General features: G+C 43.1%; 1 protein-coding gene across 2 annotated transcripts in view; it reads right to left on the bottom strand.

Annotated features, from left to right (window-relative positions):
* adamts14 (ADAM metallopeptidase with thrombospondin type 1 motif, 14) overlaps window positions 1–15,614 on the bottom strand; it is a 188,368-nt gene extending 172,754 nt beyond the window's left edge. For both annotated transcript variants that reach the window (XM_078530690.1, XM_078530691.1), the window contains exons 1-2: window positions 15,117–15,614; window positions 14,461–14,831 (exon numbers count right to left, since the gene is read on the bottom strand). In XM_078530690.1, coding sequence (XP_078386816.1) covers window positions 14,461–14,831; window positions 15,117–15,180 — 435 coding nt within the window. In that variant the 5' untranslated portion in view covers window positions 15,181–15,614. The remainder of the gene's footprint in view (window positions 1–14,460; window positions 14,832–15,116) is intronic.
* Between the last annotated feature and the right edge of the window lie 455 nt (window positions 15,615–16,069).

The following is a 16,069-nucleotide window of genomic DNA, read 5'->3' as shown; positions in this document are numbered from 1 at the left end:
AGAGGCCAGAGGGAGGGGTCGAAGTGGAGGGAGAATGCTGGAGGCGGATGAAAGGATCTGTTGAACTGGGGGAGGGGGAACTCCAACCCAAAGAAGTGAGCATGGAGACGAAGGTGGCCGAAGAAATGCTCAGCATCGTGTCTGACCCTTTTTTAGAATTTATTTTCATTTTTATTCACTGTTTTATCCCCTTTTTATCCCTTTTCTTCCCAACCACTGCCCCCTCCTCCAATCCCACCCCCAAAAAGGCCATCTGTTACTTGTTCCATGTTGTTGTTTCACAGGGTGCTGCACTTTGTTCTGCTATTAACACATTCTGCTTTCGTACCTTTATGCCACTAGCAGCATCTTTCTTACCACTACCTTTGTCTTTTTGTCCATGACATCTTTGTCAATCTCTCCTTAGCCCCCACCTATCGCTAGCCTTCTATCCAGCTTCACCTGCTCCACCCCACTTACACAGTATAAATTACATCCTATTTCTCCTCTTTAGCCATGAAGAAGGGGCATACAGACTCGAAACATTAACTCTGTTTCTTTCTCTGCAGATGTTGTCAGACCTGCTCAGGTTTTCCAGAATTTTTTGTTTTTTTTATCTCTAAGAATTTTAGATGTTTCTATAAGATCATATCTCCAACAACTCCTAAGCTCCAGAGAATAGTGGCCTATTCTATTCAGTCTTTCCTCATAGAATAACCCCTTCATTCCAGGGGATCAATCTAGTGAATCTTTATTGCGCTCCTTCTAAGGCAAATAAATCCTTCCTTAGCTGAGGAAACCAAAATTGTAGTCCAGGTGTGATCTCACCAAAGCCCTGTTTGTGAGAGAGTCTGTGTTTTGAAGTTGGGGCTCTGGCATAGGCACAGAGCTTGGCAGTGAGGCACAGGCTGAGCATGCTCAATCAGGCTGCGCGCACGAGTAGCAATGTGCCACAAAAAGGGTGACCACGGGACCAGGTTTTTGGCAGGCAAGGAAGCCCATAGGATAAAATGAGTCTAGAGCCATTGGTAGTTCCGTGCTGCTATAAATTGTGACTCAGGGAAGCCCAGGAGTAAGCCCAGGAGCAGTATTTGCTTGGTGCTGCTAAAAGCTGAGGCTCAGAAAACTCAGGAGCAATAATTGCACACCAAGCTCAGAGGGGCCCAGGGGCAATATCAGCTCAGTGAAGCTGGCAGCTGGGGCAAAGGAAAGCCCCATGAGCAGAGGAGTCCTATTCAGAGGAGCTAGAGATCCAGAATTGTGACTGTAATTGGATGCTGGGGTGCAGTTTTATGAATCCAGTGGGATGCAGATTGAGCAACTTGGAGGCAAGCAGTCATTGGGACAGTCTGAGTTGGAGTGGCTTTTGAGGGAAATCAGAGGCTAGATCTTAGGAAAGAGAGGAGCTGACATCTGGGTGGGTTGCTAAGAAATTCGGGATCTGTCTTGGTTGTGTCTACCACTCAATGTGCAGTTTGTGGTGTGTTTGACCACGGTCTGCCAGTTAATTTATGTTCACCTCATGTTAATTCTGGATCTTAGAGTACAAGATAGATAACATTAACCGTTTGCTTTGTTGACTCTTGTACAGTAAAATTAATTGTTTGTTTGAAACCGTGGAATCTTTATTCCCTTAGTAAGTAACTGGGATTTCAAATTTAATCTATTTTACACTAGAAGTTACTAGTCTCTAACTGGATCCTAACAAAGTTGGGAGTCTGGTCTGGAATCGTAACACTGTATAATAGCAGCAAGGCTTCTTACTCTTAGTTTCTAGCTCTTACAATAAAGGCTAACATTCCATTTGGCTTCCTAATTGCTTGTTGTGTATATATGGTAACTTTCTGTGATTTGTGTACAACACCCCCCAAATCCCTCTGAATACCAATATTTAATGGTCTTTCACCTCTTAAGATATATTCTGGTTTCCAATTCTTATCAAAGTGGATAATTTCACATTTACCCACATTATACTCCATCTGCCGCCTTCTTGCCCCATTGCTTAACCAACCTATATTCCTTTGCAGCTTGAGTCCTCCTCACAGCTTACTTACATTCCCATCTATCTTTATATCATCAGTAAACTTAGAAATATTACACTTGATCCTCTCATCCAAGTAATTGATAAAGATACTATAAGTAAATAGCCAAGGCGCAAGCACTGACCCTTGTAGCACTCCACTAGTTACAACAAGCTAACTGGAAAATGGCTGGTTTATTCTGACCCTCTGTTTTCTGTCTGTAAACTAATCCTCAAACCATACTAATATATTACCCCAATTCAATTTGGGAGTTAAACCTCTTGTTCTGGCTCTTTTGGAATGCCTCATCAGCCATAACTGTTGATGGCACCAATCTCGAGGCAGTTGAAAACTTCTCATACCTTGATAGTGTGCTCCCTAGGGATGCCACTATTGATGAAGATAGCTGCGCACTCATCCAGAAAGCAAGTTCTGTCCACGATTGTATCTGGAAGCAGCATGGCATTAAGCTGAAGACTAAAATCAAACTCCGCCAGGCAATGTCCTTACCACCCCGCTGAATAGGTGCCACATCAAAGTTCTCGAACGCTTCCACCACAAGACACCCAAGGTCCATCATGAGAATTCAACAGCAGGACAAAATCACCAACAATGAGATCCTCATGCTGGACTCATGAAAATTCAACTTAGATAGGCATGCCATGTTCCTTGCATAGATGATTGCAGAATCCCCAAGCAGATCTTCTATGGGGAACTGTGTCAGGGGAAACAGCATCAAGATGTTCAGTACAAATGATATAAAGATACCCTAAAAAAGAACCTTACACTTCTGTGTTGCAGACCACCTTTCACTGCTGCCGACCAGCCCACATAGAGACAAGCAGTGAAATTTATTTTAGTATGTTTCAAGGGCCAAACTCGCAACATTGAACTTGCCCAAAGAAAGGCTAGAGGTAGCACAGTGGTAAATGTTCCCTCAAGAACCAACAATGACAATATGAACTGCCAGCTCTGTGGCTGTCAACACTGATCTCACATCGGACTCTTCAGTCACAGAAGACAATGAAATCATTTACAGCTTGGACATACTCGAACAACGAAGTGTCTATCATGACACAGAATGTCTTCTGCAAATCCAAATATATTACATTCACTGGTTCCCCTTTATCTGCATTATCATTTATACCCTCAAAAAAAATGGCAATAGATGTGACCCTTTCAAAAAAAACTGTGTTGGCCCTACCTACTCACATAATTGTTTTCTACATCCTCTGTTACAACATCCTTCAGATTTGAGCATTTTCCCTTTTACTGATGTCAGGCTACCTGGCCTATAAGTTTGTTTTCTTTCTCCCTCTTTTCTTGAACTGCACGGTTAAATTTTGTACCTTCCAATCCCTGAGGACCATTCTAGAATCTAGGAAATTATGGAAGATAAAAGCCAATGCATTCATGATCTCTGCAGCCACCTTTTTTGAATCCTCTAAGGTAGGCCATTAGGTCCAGGGCAATTGTAGATTTCAGTCCCAATAATATCTTATTCCACTTGGTTAATATTAATTACTTCAATTTCTTCAATCTTATTAGTCCTTTAGTTCCCCCCACCCCTATTTTCTGGTACATTCTTTGTGCCTTCTACTGTGAAGGCAGATAGAAAGGGCAGAGTTTAATCCAGCCTGTTGCAATGGGGAACATGGCGACTGAGCAAGCTGAATCAGGGGAAGAGGCCTCGCATCAGCCTCCTAGCAGCAGGGAAACATTCCTGATTAAGTAGGATGCAGGAAAGGGCCCATGTGGGAAACTCACCCTTCCACAGTAGGATGTCAATTAAGCTCATTAATGAGCCTGGCATCAATTATGCCCAAGCCCACCAGAACTTGGTGGTGGCTGAGGTATCAAATGGAGTTGCACAGTTTTCTGTCCCTGAAGTCCACCACTCCCATTGGCGCTGCTGACAACAGAGAGCTGCCAGCCCATCCCAGTGGCAGGATTTCTGCCACCAGGCTTAAACTGTGGGAAAGGTCCAACGCTGGTCCTGAGAAGCACTTAATTCGTTCAGAACTCTGCCACAGAAACAACGCAGGATTTCCACCGGTTATCCAAATGGTGGGTCAGACCCACATTGGGAACATTGGATTCTGCCCAAAATATTTGTTTAATGGTCTCTGCCATTTTCTTATTCCCAATTATAATTTCTCCTGTCACTGCCTATAAGAGAGGCAGTTTATTTTTGCTAATCTTTTCCTTTTTGCATACTTGTAGAAGCCCTTACAATCTGTTTTCATGTCTTGCCAGTTTACTCTCATTTTCTATTTTCTTCTTCTATCAATTTCTTGGCTCAGCCTTTGCTGATTTTTTAAAATACTTTCCAAATCCTCAGGCTTACAACTCCTTCTGGCAAAACTGAAAGCTTCTTTTTTTAATCTAATAGTGTTCTCAAACTCTCTACTTCGCAACAGTTCAATCGCTTTTCCAGTTGAATTTTTATTCCTCAACAGAATGCATACTTGTTAAAATTTATGAACAATTTCTTTACATGTTTGCCATTGTTTATGTTTAATTTTATTTTCTAATCCACCATAGCCAGCCTTCTCCTCACACCTATGTAACCGGTTTTGTTTAAATTTATGATGCTAATTTTAGATTTAAACACATCATTCAAACATAATATGAAATTCCATCAGATTATGATCACTATACCCCAGAGGATTCATTATATAATAAATTACTAATTAACAATATTAACTCTGTCTCATTACGCAGTGACCATTGCCTTTGCCATGTCTTCGCCCTTGTTTCTTAGTCTGTTTATAAACACTATACCTCAAAATCTAGTGGACAGATTTCAACAGAACATGGTACACAGAATATGACCCAAGGAAAAATTGGTTAGCCCTTGGTGAAGATGCGGATCCTGGATTTTTTTTTAAATTACTATTGGGGAGTTAGGGTTGGTTTTTCTTTTGGAATGTTGGGGGTTGTTTGTTTTAGGATATTGTGGATTGTCTCAGCTGCTGTGTTGCAATTTGTCAGAGCTATCAAAATAATGGATGGGGATTGGCCTGAAACCTCCACAGTGAGATGGAAGCTCTTAATAAAAATATTTTTCATCTTTGTAGGCACAAAGCATCAACTATAGAAAAGTCTCAAGGAACAGCTGCAGAATTGTAATAACATTGAGTTAACAGTATGGCAGAGGTAAGCGCTCCAATGAGTGCCCTCTTCACTTGTTACGCGATGTTCTCAAAATTAAGCCCAGTATCACTTTGGTAGATCTGCATGTACCCTTCTGCAATGCCTGCACATATTTCCTGAAGTGCTGTGCCTAGACTGAATGCCACATTAACTCTTATCCTTTTTCTTCTTCCTCAACATTCTCTGATGAAGGCATCACAGAAGAATATTAAGTCTGTTGATACATGGTTGAGTATACTGCAATGCGCAGAGTGCATGCATGTCCAACAATTTGTTGAATTTAAAAACAAAAAACTACTGCGGATGCTGGAAATCCAAAACAAAAACAAAAACAGAATTACCTGGAAAAACTCAGCAGGTCTGGCAGCATCGGTGGAGAAGAAAAGAGTTGACGTTTCGAGTCCAATGACCCTTCAACAGAACGTTCTGTTGAAGTGTCATTGGACTCGAAACGTCAACTCTTTTCTTCTCTACCGATGCTGCCAGACCTGCTGAGTTTTTCCAGGTAATTCTGTTTTTGTTTTTGAATTTGTTGAACTTACCCAACAGAAGATACTTAATTCAATATCTGTGCAAGGAAATGTCCAATTATTTCATGACTTTTCAATAAATTTTCTATTTTACCTGCCAGTGCTGACAAAGCTAGTCAAATTTGCAATCCACTGTATACTTTTGAACTTGAACTACAGAAAACCATGGTAACACTTTGGTCTGCAAGCTACATGCTAGGGAGTGAATCCCCCTTTTGCAGCTCCATTTTAATGCATTAATATCACCAGCATCAATCTCCGGGCATTCCAGTTATTGGTGACCTTCTGTAATGTGCTTATATAATTTACAGTTAAGTAAGAATGAGAAAAAAAATCAACACCCCTGACATAACTCTCACTCACGACAGCTAATAACACTATTGCAGAAATTTGTGTATATTCTAGGATAAAAGCAAAATACTGTGTATGCTGGAAATATGAAATAAAAATAGAGGGCAGAAATTTTCCCTCAGCAGTAGGCGCACACCCAACCTGCTCGAGTGTGAAATGACACGCGTTGACATCGGTCAAGTGTTCCCACGTCAATATGCAGTCGCGTGATAGCTCGGTTGGCGGGCGCACATCAGAGCCGGCAGCTTTGTCTCATCTAAACAAAACGTTATTGGACCATAACTGAATCTTCACAAAAACCCATTTTTTTTTTTGTTCATTCACAGGATATGGGCTTCAATGGTTGGGCCAGCATTTATTACCCATCCCTACTTGCCCTTGAAGAAGTGGTGAGCTGCCTTCTTGAATCACTGCAGTCCATGTGGTGTAGGCACACCCACATGCTGTTAGAAAGTGAGTTCCAGGGTTTTGATTCAGCGACAGTGAAGGAACAGCGATATATTTCCAAGTTAGGACTTGGAGGACTTCCAGGTGGTGATGTTCCCATCTAACTGCTGCTCTTGTCCTTCCAGATGGTAGTGGTTGTGGGTTTGGACGGTCAGTCTAAGGAACCTTGGTAAGTTCCTGCAGTGCATCTTGTAGATGGTACGCACTGCTGCTACTGTGCGTCAGTGGTGGAGAGAGTGAATGTTTGTGGATGTGGTGCCAATCAAGCAGGCTACTTTGTCCTGGATGGCGTCAAGCTTCTTGAGTGTTGTGGGAGCTGCACTCATCCAGCTAAGTGGGGAGTATTCCATCACACTCCTGATTTGTGCATTGTAATGGTGGACAGGCTTTGGGGAGTCAGGAGGTTAGTTATTTGTCACAGGATTCCTAGCCTCTGACCTGCACTTGTAGCAACAGTATTTTTATGTCTAGTCCAGTTCAGTTTCTGGTCAATGGTAACCCCCCAGGATGTTGATAGTGGGGGATTCAGTGATGATAGTGCCATTGAATGTCATGGGGCGATGGTTAGATTCTCTCTTGCTGGAGATGGTCATTGCCTGACACTTGTGTGGCACAAACTTTGCTTGCCATTCGTCAGCCCAAGCCTGGATATTGACCGGATCTTGCTGCATTTGGACATGGACTGTTTCAGTATCTGAGGAGTCGCAAGTGGTGCTGAACATCGTGCGATCATCAGTAAACAACCCCTTCCTAGCCTTATGATGGAAGGAAGGACATCGATGAAGCAGCTGAAGATGGCTGGGCCTAGGACACTACCTTGAGGAACTCCTGCAATGATGTCCTGGAGCTGAGACGACTGACCAACAACCACAACCATCTTAGTGCTAGGTATGACTCCAACCAGCGGAGTTTTCTCCACCTGATTCCCACTGACTCCAGTTTTGCCAGGACTCCTGGGTGCCACAGTCAGTCAAATGCGGCCCTGATGTCAAGGGCAGTCACTCTCACCTCACCTTGGGAGTTCAGCTCTTTTGTCCACGTTTGAATCAAGGCTTTAATGAAGTCAGAAGCTGAGTGGCCCCAGCGGAACCCAACTGGGTGTCAGTAAGCAGGTTATTGCTAAGCAAGTGCCGCTTGGTAGCACTGTTAATGGCCCCTTCCTTTGCCTACTGATGGTCAAAAGTAGACTGATGGGGCGGTAATTGGCCAGGTTATTTGTCCTGCTTTTTGTGGACAGGACATACCTGGGCAATTTTGCAGAATGCCGCGTAGATGCCAGTGTTGTAGCTGTAGTGGAACAGCAACAAGGTATGGAACACAAGTCTTCAGTACTATTGCTGGAATATTGTCAGGGCCCATAGCCTTTGCAGGATCCAGTGCCTTCAGCCGTTTCTTGATATCACGTGGAGTGAATCGAATTGGCTGGAGACTGGCATCCGTGATGCTGGTGCCGAGATGCATCATCCACTCGGCATCCTGGCTGAAGATTGTAGCAAATGCTTCAGCCTTATCTTTTGCGCTGATGTGCTGGGCTCCCCCATTAGTGAGCATGGGGATATTTGTGGAGCCTACTCCTCCAGTGAGTTGTTTAATCATCCACTACCATTCACAACTGGCGTGGAGGACTGCAGAGCTTACATCTAATCTGTTGGTTGTGGAATTGTTTAGATCTGTCTATATACGGCTTATACCGTTTGGCATGCAAGCAGTCCTGTGTTATAGCTTCACCAGGTTGATACCTCGTTTTTAGGTATGCCTGGCGCTGCTCCTGGCATGCCCTCTTGCACTCTTCAGTGAACTAGGGTTGATCCCCTGGCTTGATGGTAATGGTGGAGTGGGGGATATGCCAAGCCATGAAGTTACAGATTGTGTTTGAGTACAATTCGCTGCTGCTGATGGCCCACAGCGCCTCATGGATGCCCAGTCTTGAGTTGCTAGATCTGTTCAAAATCTATCCCATTTGGCAGTGGTAGTGTCACACAACATGATGAAGGGTATCCTCAATGTGAAGGCGGGACTTCATCTCCACAACGACTGTACAGTGGTCACTCCTGTCGATACTGTCATGGACAGATGCATCTGCAGAAGGCAGGTTAGTGAGGATGAGGTCAAGTATGTTTTTCCCTCTTGTTGGTTCCCTCACCACCTGTTGCAGACCTAGTCTGGCAGCTATGTCCTTTAGGACTCAGCCAGCTCGGTCAGTAGTGGTACTACCGAGCCACTCTTGATGATGGACATTGAAGTCCTCCACCCAGAGTATTTTCGGCGCCCTTGCCACCCTCAGTGCTTCCTCCAAGTGGTGTTCAACATGGAGGAGCACTGATTTATCAGCTGAGGGAGGGTGGTATGTGGTAATCAGCAGGAGGTTTTCTTGCCAGCGTTTGACCTGATGCAACGAGACTTTACGGGGTCCTGAGTCATGTTGAGGACTCCCAGGGCAACTCCCTCCTGACTGTATACCACTGTGCCGCCAACCTCTGCTGCGTCTATCCTGCCGGGGGGACAGGACATACCCAGAGATGATGATGGTGTTTTGGACATTATCCGTAAGGTATGATTCCATGAGGATGACTATGTCAGGCTGTTGCTTGACTAGTCTGTGAGACAACTCTCCCAATTTTGGCACTAGCCAAAAGGAGGACTTTGCAGAGTCAACAGGGTGGGTTTGCCACTGTCATTTCCAGTGCCTAGGTCGATGCCGGTTGGTCCATCCGGTCTGGTCTAGGATCATAACAGCCAATATTCATCCTTCAATCAACACAAAACAAAAACAGATTAGCTGGTCATTATCATGTTGCTGCTTGTGGGAACTCACTGTGCACAAATTGGCTGCTGCGGTTTCCACATTACGAGAGTGACTACACTTCATTGTTTGTAAAGTGCTTTGGGATGTCCTGAGGTCATGAGTAGATGGAACATAAATGCAAGTCCTTTTATTAATTAACAATAATCAATCAATACAAGAACTAGGGGACATCGTTACAGAATAAGGGGACACGCATTTAAAACTGAGGTGCGAAGGAATTTCTTCACTCACAGGGTAGTGAATGTCTGGAATTCTCTACCCCAGAGAGTTGTGGGGGCTAGGTCACTGAAAGTATTTAAAGAGGAGGTGGATAGATTTTTGAAATATTGGGGAGTTGTGGGCTATGAGGAGTTGGCACGAAAGAGAAGCTGAGGCCTGGGGCAGATTAGCCATGATCTTGTTGAATGGCAGGGCAGGCTTGAGGGGCCGAATGGCCTATTCCTGCTCTTATTTCTTATGTTCTAATGCGAATATCATACAAATATTTTGCATTAAAAATTATTAAAATCTGAGTATTTACATCATTGAAGGTTTTTGCCACAGTAAATTCTCAACCTCTATTCGAGATGAAAGAGGAGGGAGACTATTGTCGTCTTTGAGGCATGGTGAGAGGTATGATTATTTGTCTCAAATGGACTACGAATATTCATTAATCAAATGTAAACAAGTGTACAATTCCCTCCACCACTGCAATCACCTAATTATTTATGAAACTGTATTTGCGATGCCTCTAGCTTTCAAATTCCAATGATAATTTTCAAGTAGAGCTCAAGAGTGGGTCCCTCTGCTCATTTCTCCACACCTTGCAGTCTTGCGCTTTGCTCTTCAGCTGCTCATAGGAACCTGCCTTTTTAATTCCAAGTTGTCTAACATCATCATTCTATCTCCCTCTTGGTCTACATCCTTCTAATCTTCCTTCAATCACTACCTTCAGTAAGTTCTCATGCCTTAAAAAATGGCCAATCCAATCTTGTTGCCTTTTCTTGACGATATTCACTGACAATCTTTCCTCTTCCACCATCCTGAGAACTACTTCCTTGCCCATGTTCTTTCCAGCTGACCTATCTTTCTCCAGAACCGAATTTCACAACTTTCAATTATTCAGATGTCCACTTTTCTCAAGGTCTACATTTCAGCCCCAGGAAACAACTCTAAATAGCAGTCTTGATGATTCTTAAATCTCTACTTATTCTTATGGTGAGCAATTCTTTACTTGGAGAGTGCATTCTTCACTATTTCTATTCTAGCTCACATTTCTTTATGGCAATAGCCACCTTCTGACAAGATGTTTCCCAGGTATTTACATTGTAAACCTGTTCCAGCTGTTGACCATTTATCTTGACCTCTACTCTTCCATTATTTCTTCAATCTTCATAACTTTCATCTTTTTTTTTACATTTGTTTTCATTTTGTAAGCTTTCACCACTTCATTCATTCTATCCATTATTATTTGTAGATGTTCTGCTGTGCTAGGCACTAGGGCCTGGTCATCTTCAAACCTCACTACCTTCACCAACTGACTGCCTACTTTGACAACTTCCTGTACGTCACCTAGAGTTTCCTTTATCATGGATTCCACACAGATGTTAAAGAGCAATGGTGATAGTAGACAGCCTTGTCTCACCCTGTACCCAAATACGCCAGGTTCACCAAATACTGTTCTGATTGTAACAATTCCATGAAGAGCAACAATCATTCATTTATCTCTCCAATCAGCTCTGATCACCTGAGTAACAGCTTTACCAGTTCACCAAGTTGAAAACTTTTCATAATTCACAAAGCAGGCAAACTTCTTGCTAGTATTCTATGCTTCTTTCACTTAATACTCGACACTGCTATAGCCTCTCTAGCTCCACAACCCTTCATAAAACCAAATTAATCACAGCCAATGTAATGGCTTGCTTTGGCTTCCAGCCTATTTGCTAGGATCTTTAACATTATCCTGGATGCAGGTGTAATCAAAGTTATGGTGTGATGCTCTTCATATTTTGTGGTATTTGCCACATTCTCCAACAGAACTACTGTGCTCCTCAAAAAATCTTCCAGCCATTCTGGTGTTCATCTCTTTACACAAATGAATCAATTCTCTTGTTGCTTTCTCTCAAAATCCTTTTATCATTCCTGCAGGGATTCCATCATGTCCTTCTGCTTTTCCTGGCTTTAGTTCTTTTCTAACTCTAAATAATTCACACTCCAGAAGCTCGGTCCTAAATCATCCTGAGAAATGTCTTCTACTTTCCCTGGTTCTCATTCTACCTTTGCTTGCTATCTGTGTCACTCAAGTATTCAACGTACTCTTTCCATCTATTCTCTACTGGCTTAGGTTCTATAAGCAGTGTGCCATCTCGACTATCAATTCCTCTTGGCACCTGCTCACATCTTCCTCCAGTCAATTTTTTTACTTTCTCTTTTTTTTGTAGTTCTTCTAATTCTCTACACAGTTTCTCCCCACCATCTCTCTCCTGCCTGGTCAATCTTTCTTCTTAGCTCATTGTTTAGTTTCCTATACATTCATTTACCTTAATTTGTATATTTTTCTCCCACTTTCTTCTCTCATCCATTTTCTTCAGCATTTCTTCTGAGAACCAGACTTTCTAACTCTTTTCTAGAAATGGGAAGATGCAGCCTGAACAATCTCTGTCTGACAGGAGTAAGATGGAGAGATTATGGTGATTTTGAAAGCTACAATACAAGAGTCATTTATGCAGGTGGCGAACAGAACCAAAGAGGTATTGCCATAACATTGGATAATGAAATGTCAAAGTGTGCAATATGAATTGATCAACATAGTGACAGGCTGCTGAAGGTGGTGCTCCATGCTGATCCAGTGGACGTTGTTATTATAGTAGTGCACATGCACACATTAGAGCACCCAGAAGGAGTGGAGACAGAGTGCCAGATGCTGCAAGAACTGATAGAAAAGGAAACAGCTTCTTAGTGATCATGGGAAACTGGAATGCTTTACTCAGTGAAAGCAGAGATAAAAGCCAAAATAGAAGCCATGGATTGGGTGTCAGAAACAATAGAGGAGATGTAGATCGAGTTCTGTATCACAGCACCTGGTTTAAGCATAATCAGAGGAAACGATACACTTGGAGATCATCTGGGGATCTGAAGAGGGACCGAATTGATTACATCCTTCTCAAGCAGAGATACTGAAACAGCATAAATAATTCTTGTGGGAGACACAGACTCAGATCATAATCTGGTTGTGGTGAAAGTAAAAAATCAGCTGAAGAGAATCAAGAGAATTCAAAAGCCTAGGTGGGACAGAGATGGTGCAGGGATCTGAGGAGGGTCAAATTTCATGAAGCAGTTGAGAAAAAAAATCAGAGGTCAACAACAGTTCAGAAGCCAATTACCAAGGTCAGTAGGATAGAATCTAAAGTGACATATTAGAAAGTGCTAAAGAAAATGTTGGTATGGTTAAACCTTGAGGTATTAAGTTAGTATGTATTTTGGATGAGATATCAGCTGAAACATTGTTCAGTTGATGGAACACATACTTTATTTCCATGAGGAACTTGGCCACTATTTCATTCATGTTAATTCTGGCATTGATTCTACCCAACAAGTTGATCACAAACCAAATCTCACACCTACATCCCTATTCAAGAAAACACTTGTCCCGTACTAAATATGGAATATTAAAATAACGAAGTGCAACTTACACGAGACAGAATGAACAGATCTTGATGGCTTGCAATTTTCAGTGATTTATGATACTTACATAAGTAAATCCAACCTAATTACCAAATGAAGCACAAAGTTGCAAACTATCCGTAGTAATTACTAATGGAGTATAAAACTGATACAGCGTTGCATTTACATCATCCCCAAAATCTTTGTTTATACGGTTGCAAGTACACTAACATGTGCTTCACACATGACAAGGGTGGATTGGCCAGTGGCTCCGTTTTCTCTAGCCCTCCGCTTCGCCCCCGTTGTCATAATTTACTGCCTCTGGTGTAGTCCTAGCTAAAAACAGTCAAATCTAATTTTAATTGAATTTCTAAATTTAAAACACTCAAATGAAAACAATAACGTGCGAAATTACATCAACATCAGGGCCATCATCTTGATTTTCAAGTGTTTCCTATCCTCGTTAGTTCATGAGAATAAACAGCCCCGAAGGTGATTCAGCAGGGCAGACGTTCATCTCGATGTTGCTATTTGCGCTTCAAGTACTAAACTGGAGTTCCTGGTGAGTCAATTTGCCTCCGGCCTTGGAGGGGGTTCTCGCCCTACCTTGAAATGGTTACAATACAGTTACTGACCCAGCACACGACAGCTTAATCATTACACGGTATTAACACATCGGCTACGAACAAGATGAGGAATTAGCCGAATGCAACCAACATGATTCAACAACGCACTATCTAATGCACCAAATCCCCTATTCCTCCTGATTAGACTGTTTACGGCACTACACATACTGGGTCCAATGAACTCAGGCGAAATTAAGCCCTACCTTTAATCAGTTCCACAAACAAACTTCGTGCCAGAAGTTGATTTCCTGACGAGATCTATTCGAACGATCCCCGCCTTGCTCTCCCCTCACGCAGATGTAGTAAACTCCAATCCGGAAAGGAGGTGAAGGTCAACATCCAAATCACCCGAACATCTCACCAATCAGATCAACACAAGGAAAGGCGGAAAAACTCAAACCCTGTATCTAAAGCAACACTCGTATGTGTACTGTATGGGGCTTCTGTTTCACAAAAAACTCGCTATTTATACCCAATAATACAAAATCAAATTGTGCGCATGAATAAACAACACTTTCTACTTTGAAGAAATACGGTGGAATATTGAAGCCAATTTATTGTCATTGTGCAAATAATCTATTGTATGCAGAATGACCAAACTTCTAGTGCTCATACAGCAGATAATCTAATATACATCAATAACTATAGCCAAGCGCATACGAGACCTGGTCTGTAAACTTTATCCATGTAATTTAAACAACTGACTGAGAGCAGTCTTCGTCGATTTGCTGGAAAAATGTTTCGTAAAGGGTACTTTTTAAATACTTATTCCTGTCGCTGCAATTTTCGCCGGAACCAACTCGTAGAGATTTTACATCACAGCACTGCATTGCTAAATGCACCGGTGCAAACTGCAGGTTAGCAACCGAGAATGTGAGAGAAGCTAGTTTCTCCGCACTCACCAAACCATCGCAATTGCTGATCGCCACAGTGGCTCCTGGCATGTCGGTAATATCCCCGGAAAAAACGCAGTCTCCGTGGAGGGGCTCGGTGGAGAGCTCCTGGAAATCCTCCTGCCACTCCACCGCTGCATCGGGAGCAACGAGCCTGGCGTTGTGCTTCAGGCGTAAGTGCAATTCCTTCCCAAAAACGGTGACATTGAAGTACAGGTCGGCTTCTCCTCTGCTCTGACGGGGGGTGCTCCGTGGAAATCGCCGACCAAACCGCAGCTCACCGTCTCCAGTCGATACAATGTGCGATATGTAGCGACCCTGGTCGTCGGTACTGAGCGGTATTATCAGACCATAATCGATAAACCTCCTGGAAAGCACATCTGCAGGAAAATAAACAGATGCTACTTGTGCATATGGTCGAGTCCTGCCCATTTTTTGCTGCAAAATTAGATCTTTGCATCGATATTTTAAATCATACAGGGACCAATCAAAAATTAGCATCGCCATGCGAATAAAAGTGCATCGTTTATCTATTTAAACTATGCAGATTACAACTGTCCCATATTTTACTGGCAACTGGGGAGCTTTGTATACAGATGAAAAATAAGCCCAATACGTTTTAATCGCAGAGGACAAAGAATGTTTAAAAGTTTGCAAATGCCTACCTTCATGAAGCTTGCATTCTAGCAGGAGCGGGATAGAAGAAAACAATAAATAAAAATAGTTCATGTCGTTTGTTGAGGGAGCAAAACAAACTCTTGTGACTGAAAGGAAGCAAATCTTGCCAAAGCAGCCGAGCAGACTTTCTGCTTCCAATTCTTGCACGGTGGGGATTGCAATGCAAAGTTTGGGGGGGGGGGGGAGGTTTCCTCCCCCCACACACACACACACACACCCCTGATCCGACTGACAGAATGCAAAAGAGAGAGGAGGAAGAGGAGGAGGGGGGAAAGGTGATCCACTATTTTTTGGTGGGGGGTGGTGGTGGTGGTGGTGGGAGGGAGGGAGGGAGGGAAGGGGGGGGTGGGGGTTTCCGGCGAGCTCGTTGGCCAAGAACGGCCGATCGACCTTTTTTTTTAATCAATTAAGCTCTGGGAGGCAGGAGCACTTTAAGCTCCTGGATAGACCGTGACGCCGAATGATTGACACTTCCAGGGATTTGCCTGGGCTGCTGCTTCAGCCCGAGCTGGAATCCAGACCCTATTGGGGGGGGGGGGACAAAGCAAAACCCACCTGAACTCAACCAGCAGCCTCCACAATCCCCCCACCAACCCCCCATCCACTCTTCACAAAAATCCAACACAATCTGTCCTAAAATGTTCAATCATAATTTTTTTGGGGGGGGGTTTGTTTGTGTGTTTAAAATTGCACCATTAGCCCGCCTTTTAACTCGTGGAGGAAAAGGGGGGGGGGAGGAGGGAAGAGAAGAGAAAAAAGGGGGTATTAAAAAGTTTGCTGAACTTTGAAACATAAAACTGTTTTTGTTTAAACATCCTGCCCGAGAAGAGGAGCACGCCTTCCTCCCTCTCCCTTAGCCTTTGGCACCATTGATTTCGGGTTTTCTCTCTCTTCCCCCCCCCCACCCCCATCCCATCCCATAAAACCTTTTGCCAAATAT

The sequence above is a fragment of the Cetorhinus maximus genome, chromosome 27 (genome assembly GCF_964194155.1).
Source record: "Cetorhinus maximus chromosome 27, sCetMax3.hap1.1, whole genome shotgun sequence".
NCBI classification, from domain to species: Eukaryota; Metazoa; Chordata; class Chondrichthyes; order Lamniformes; family Cetorhinidae; genus Cetorhinus; species Cetorhinus maximus.
Note: the sequence above shows the minus strand (reverse complement) of the source record. Positions and strands in the feature narration are given on the sequence as shown.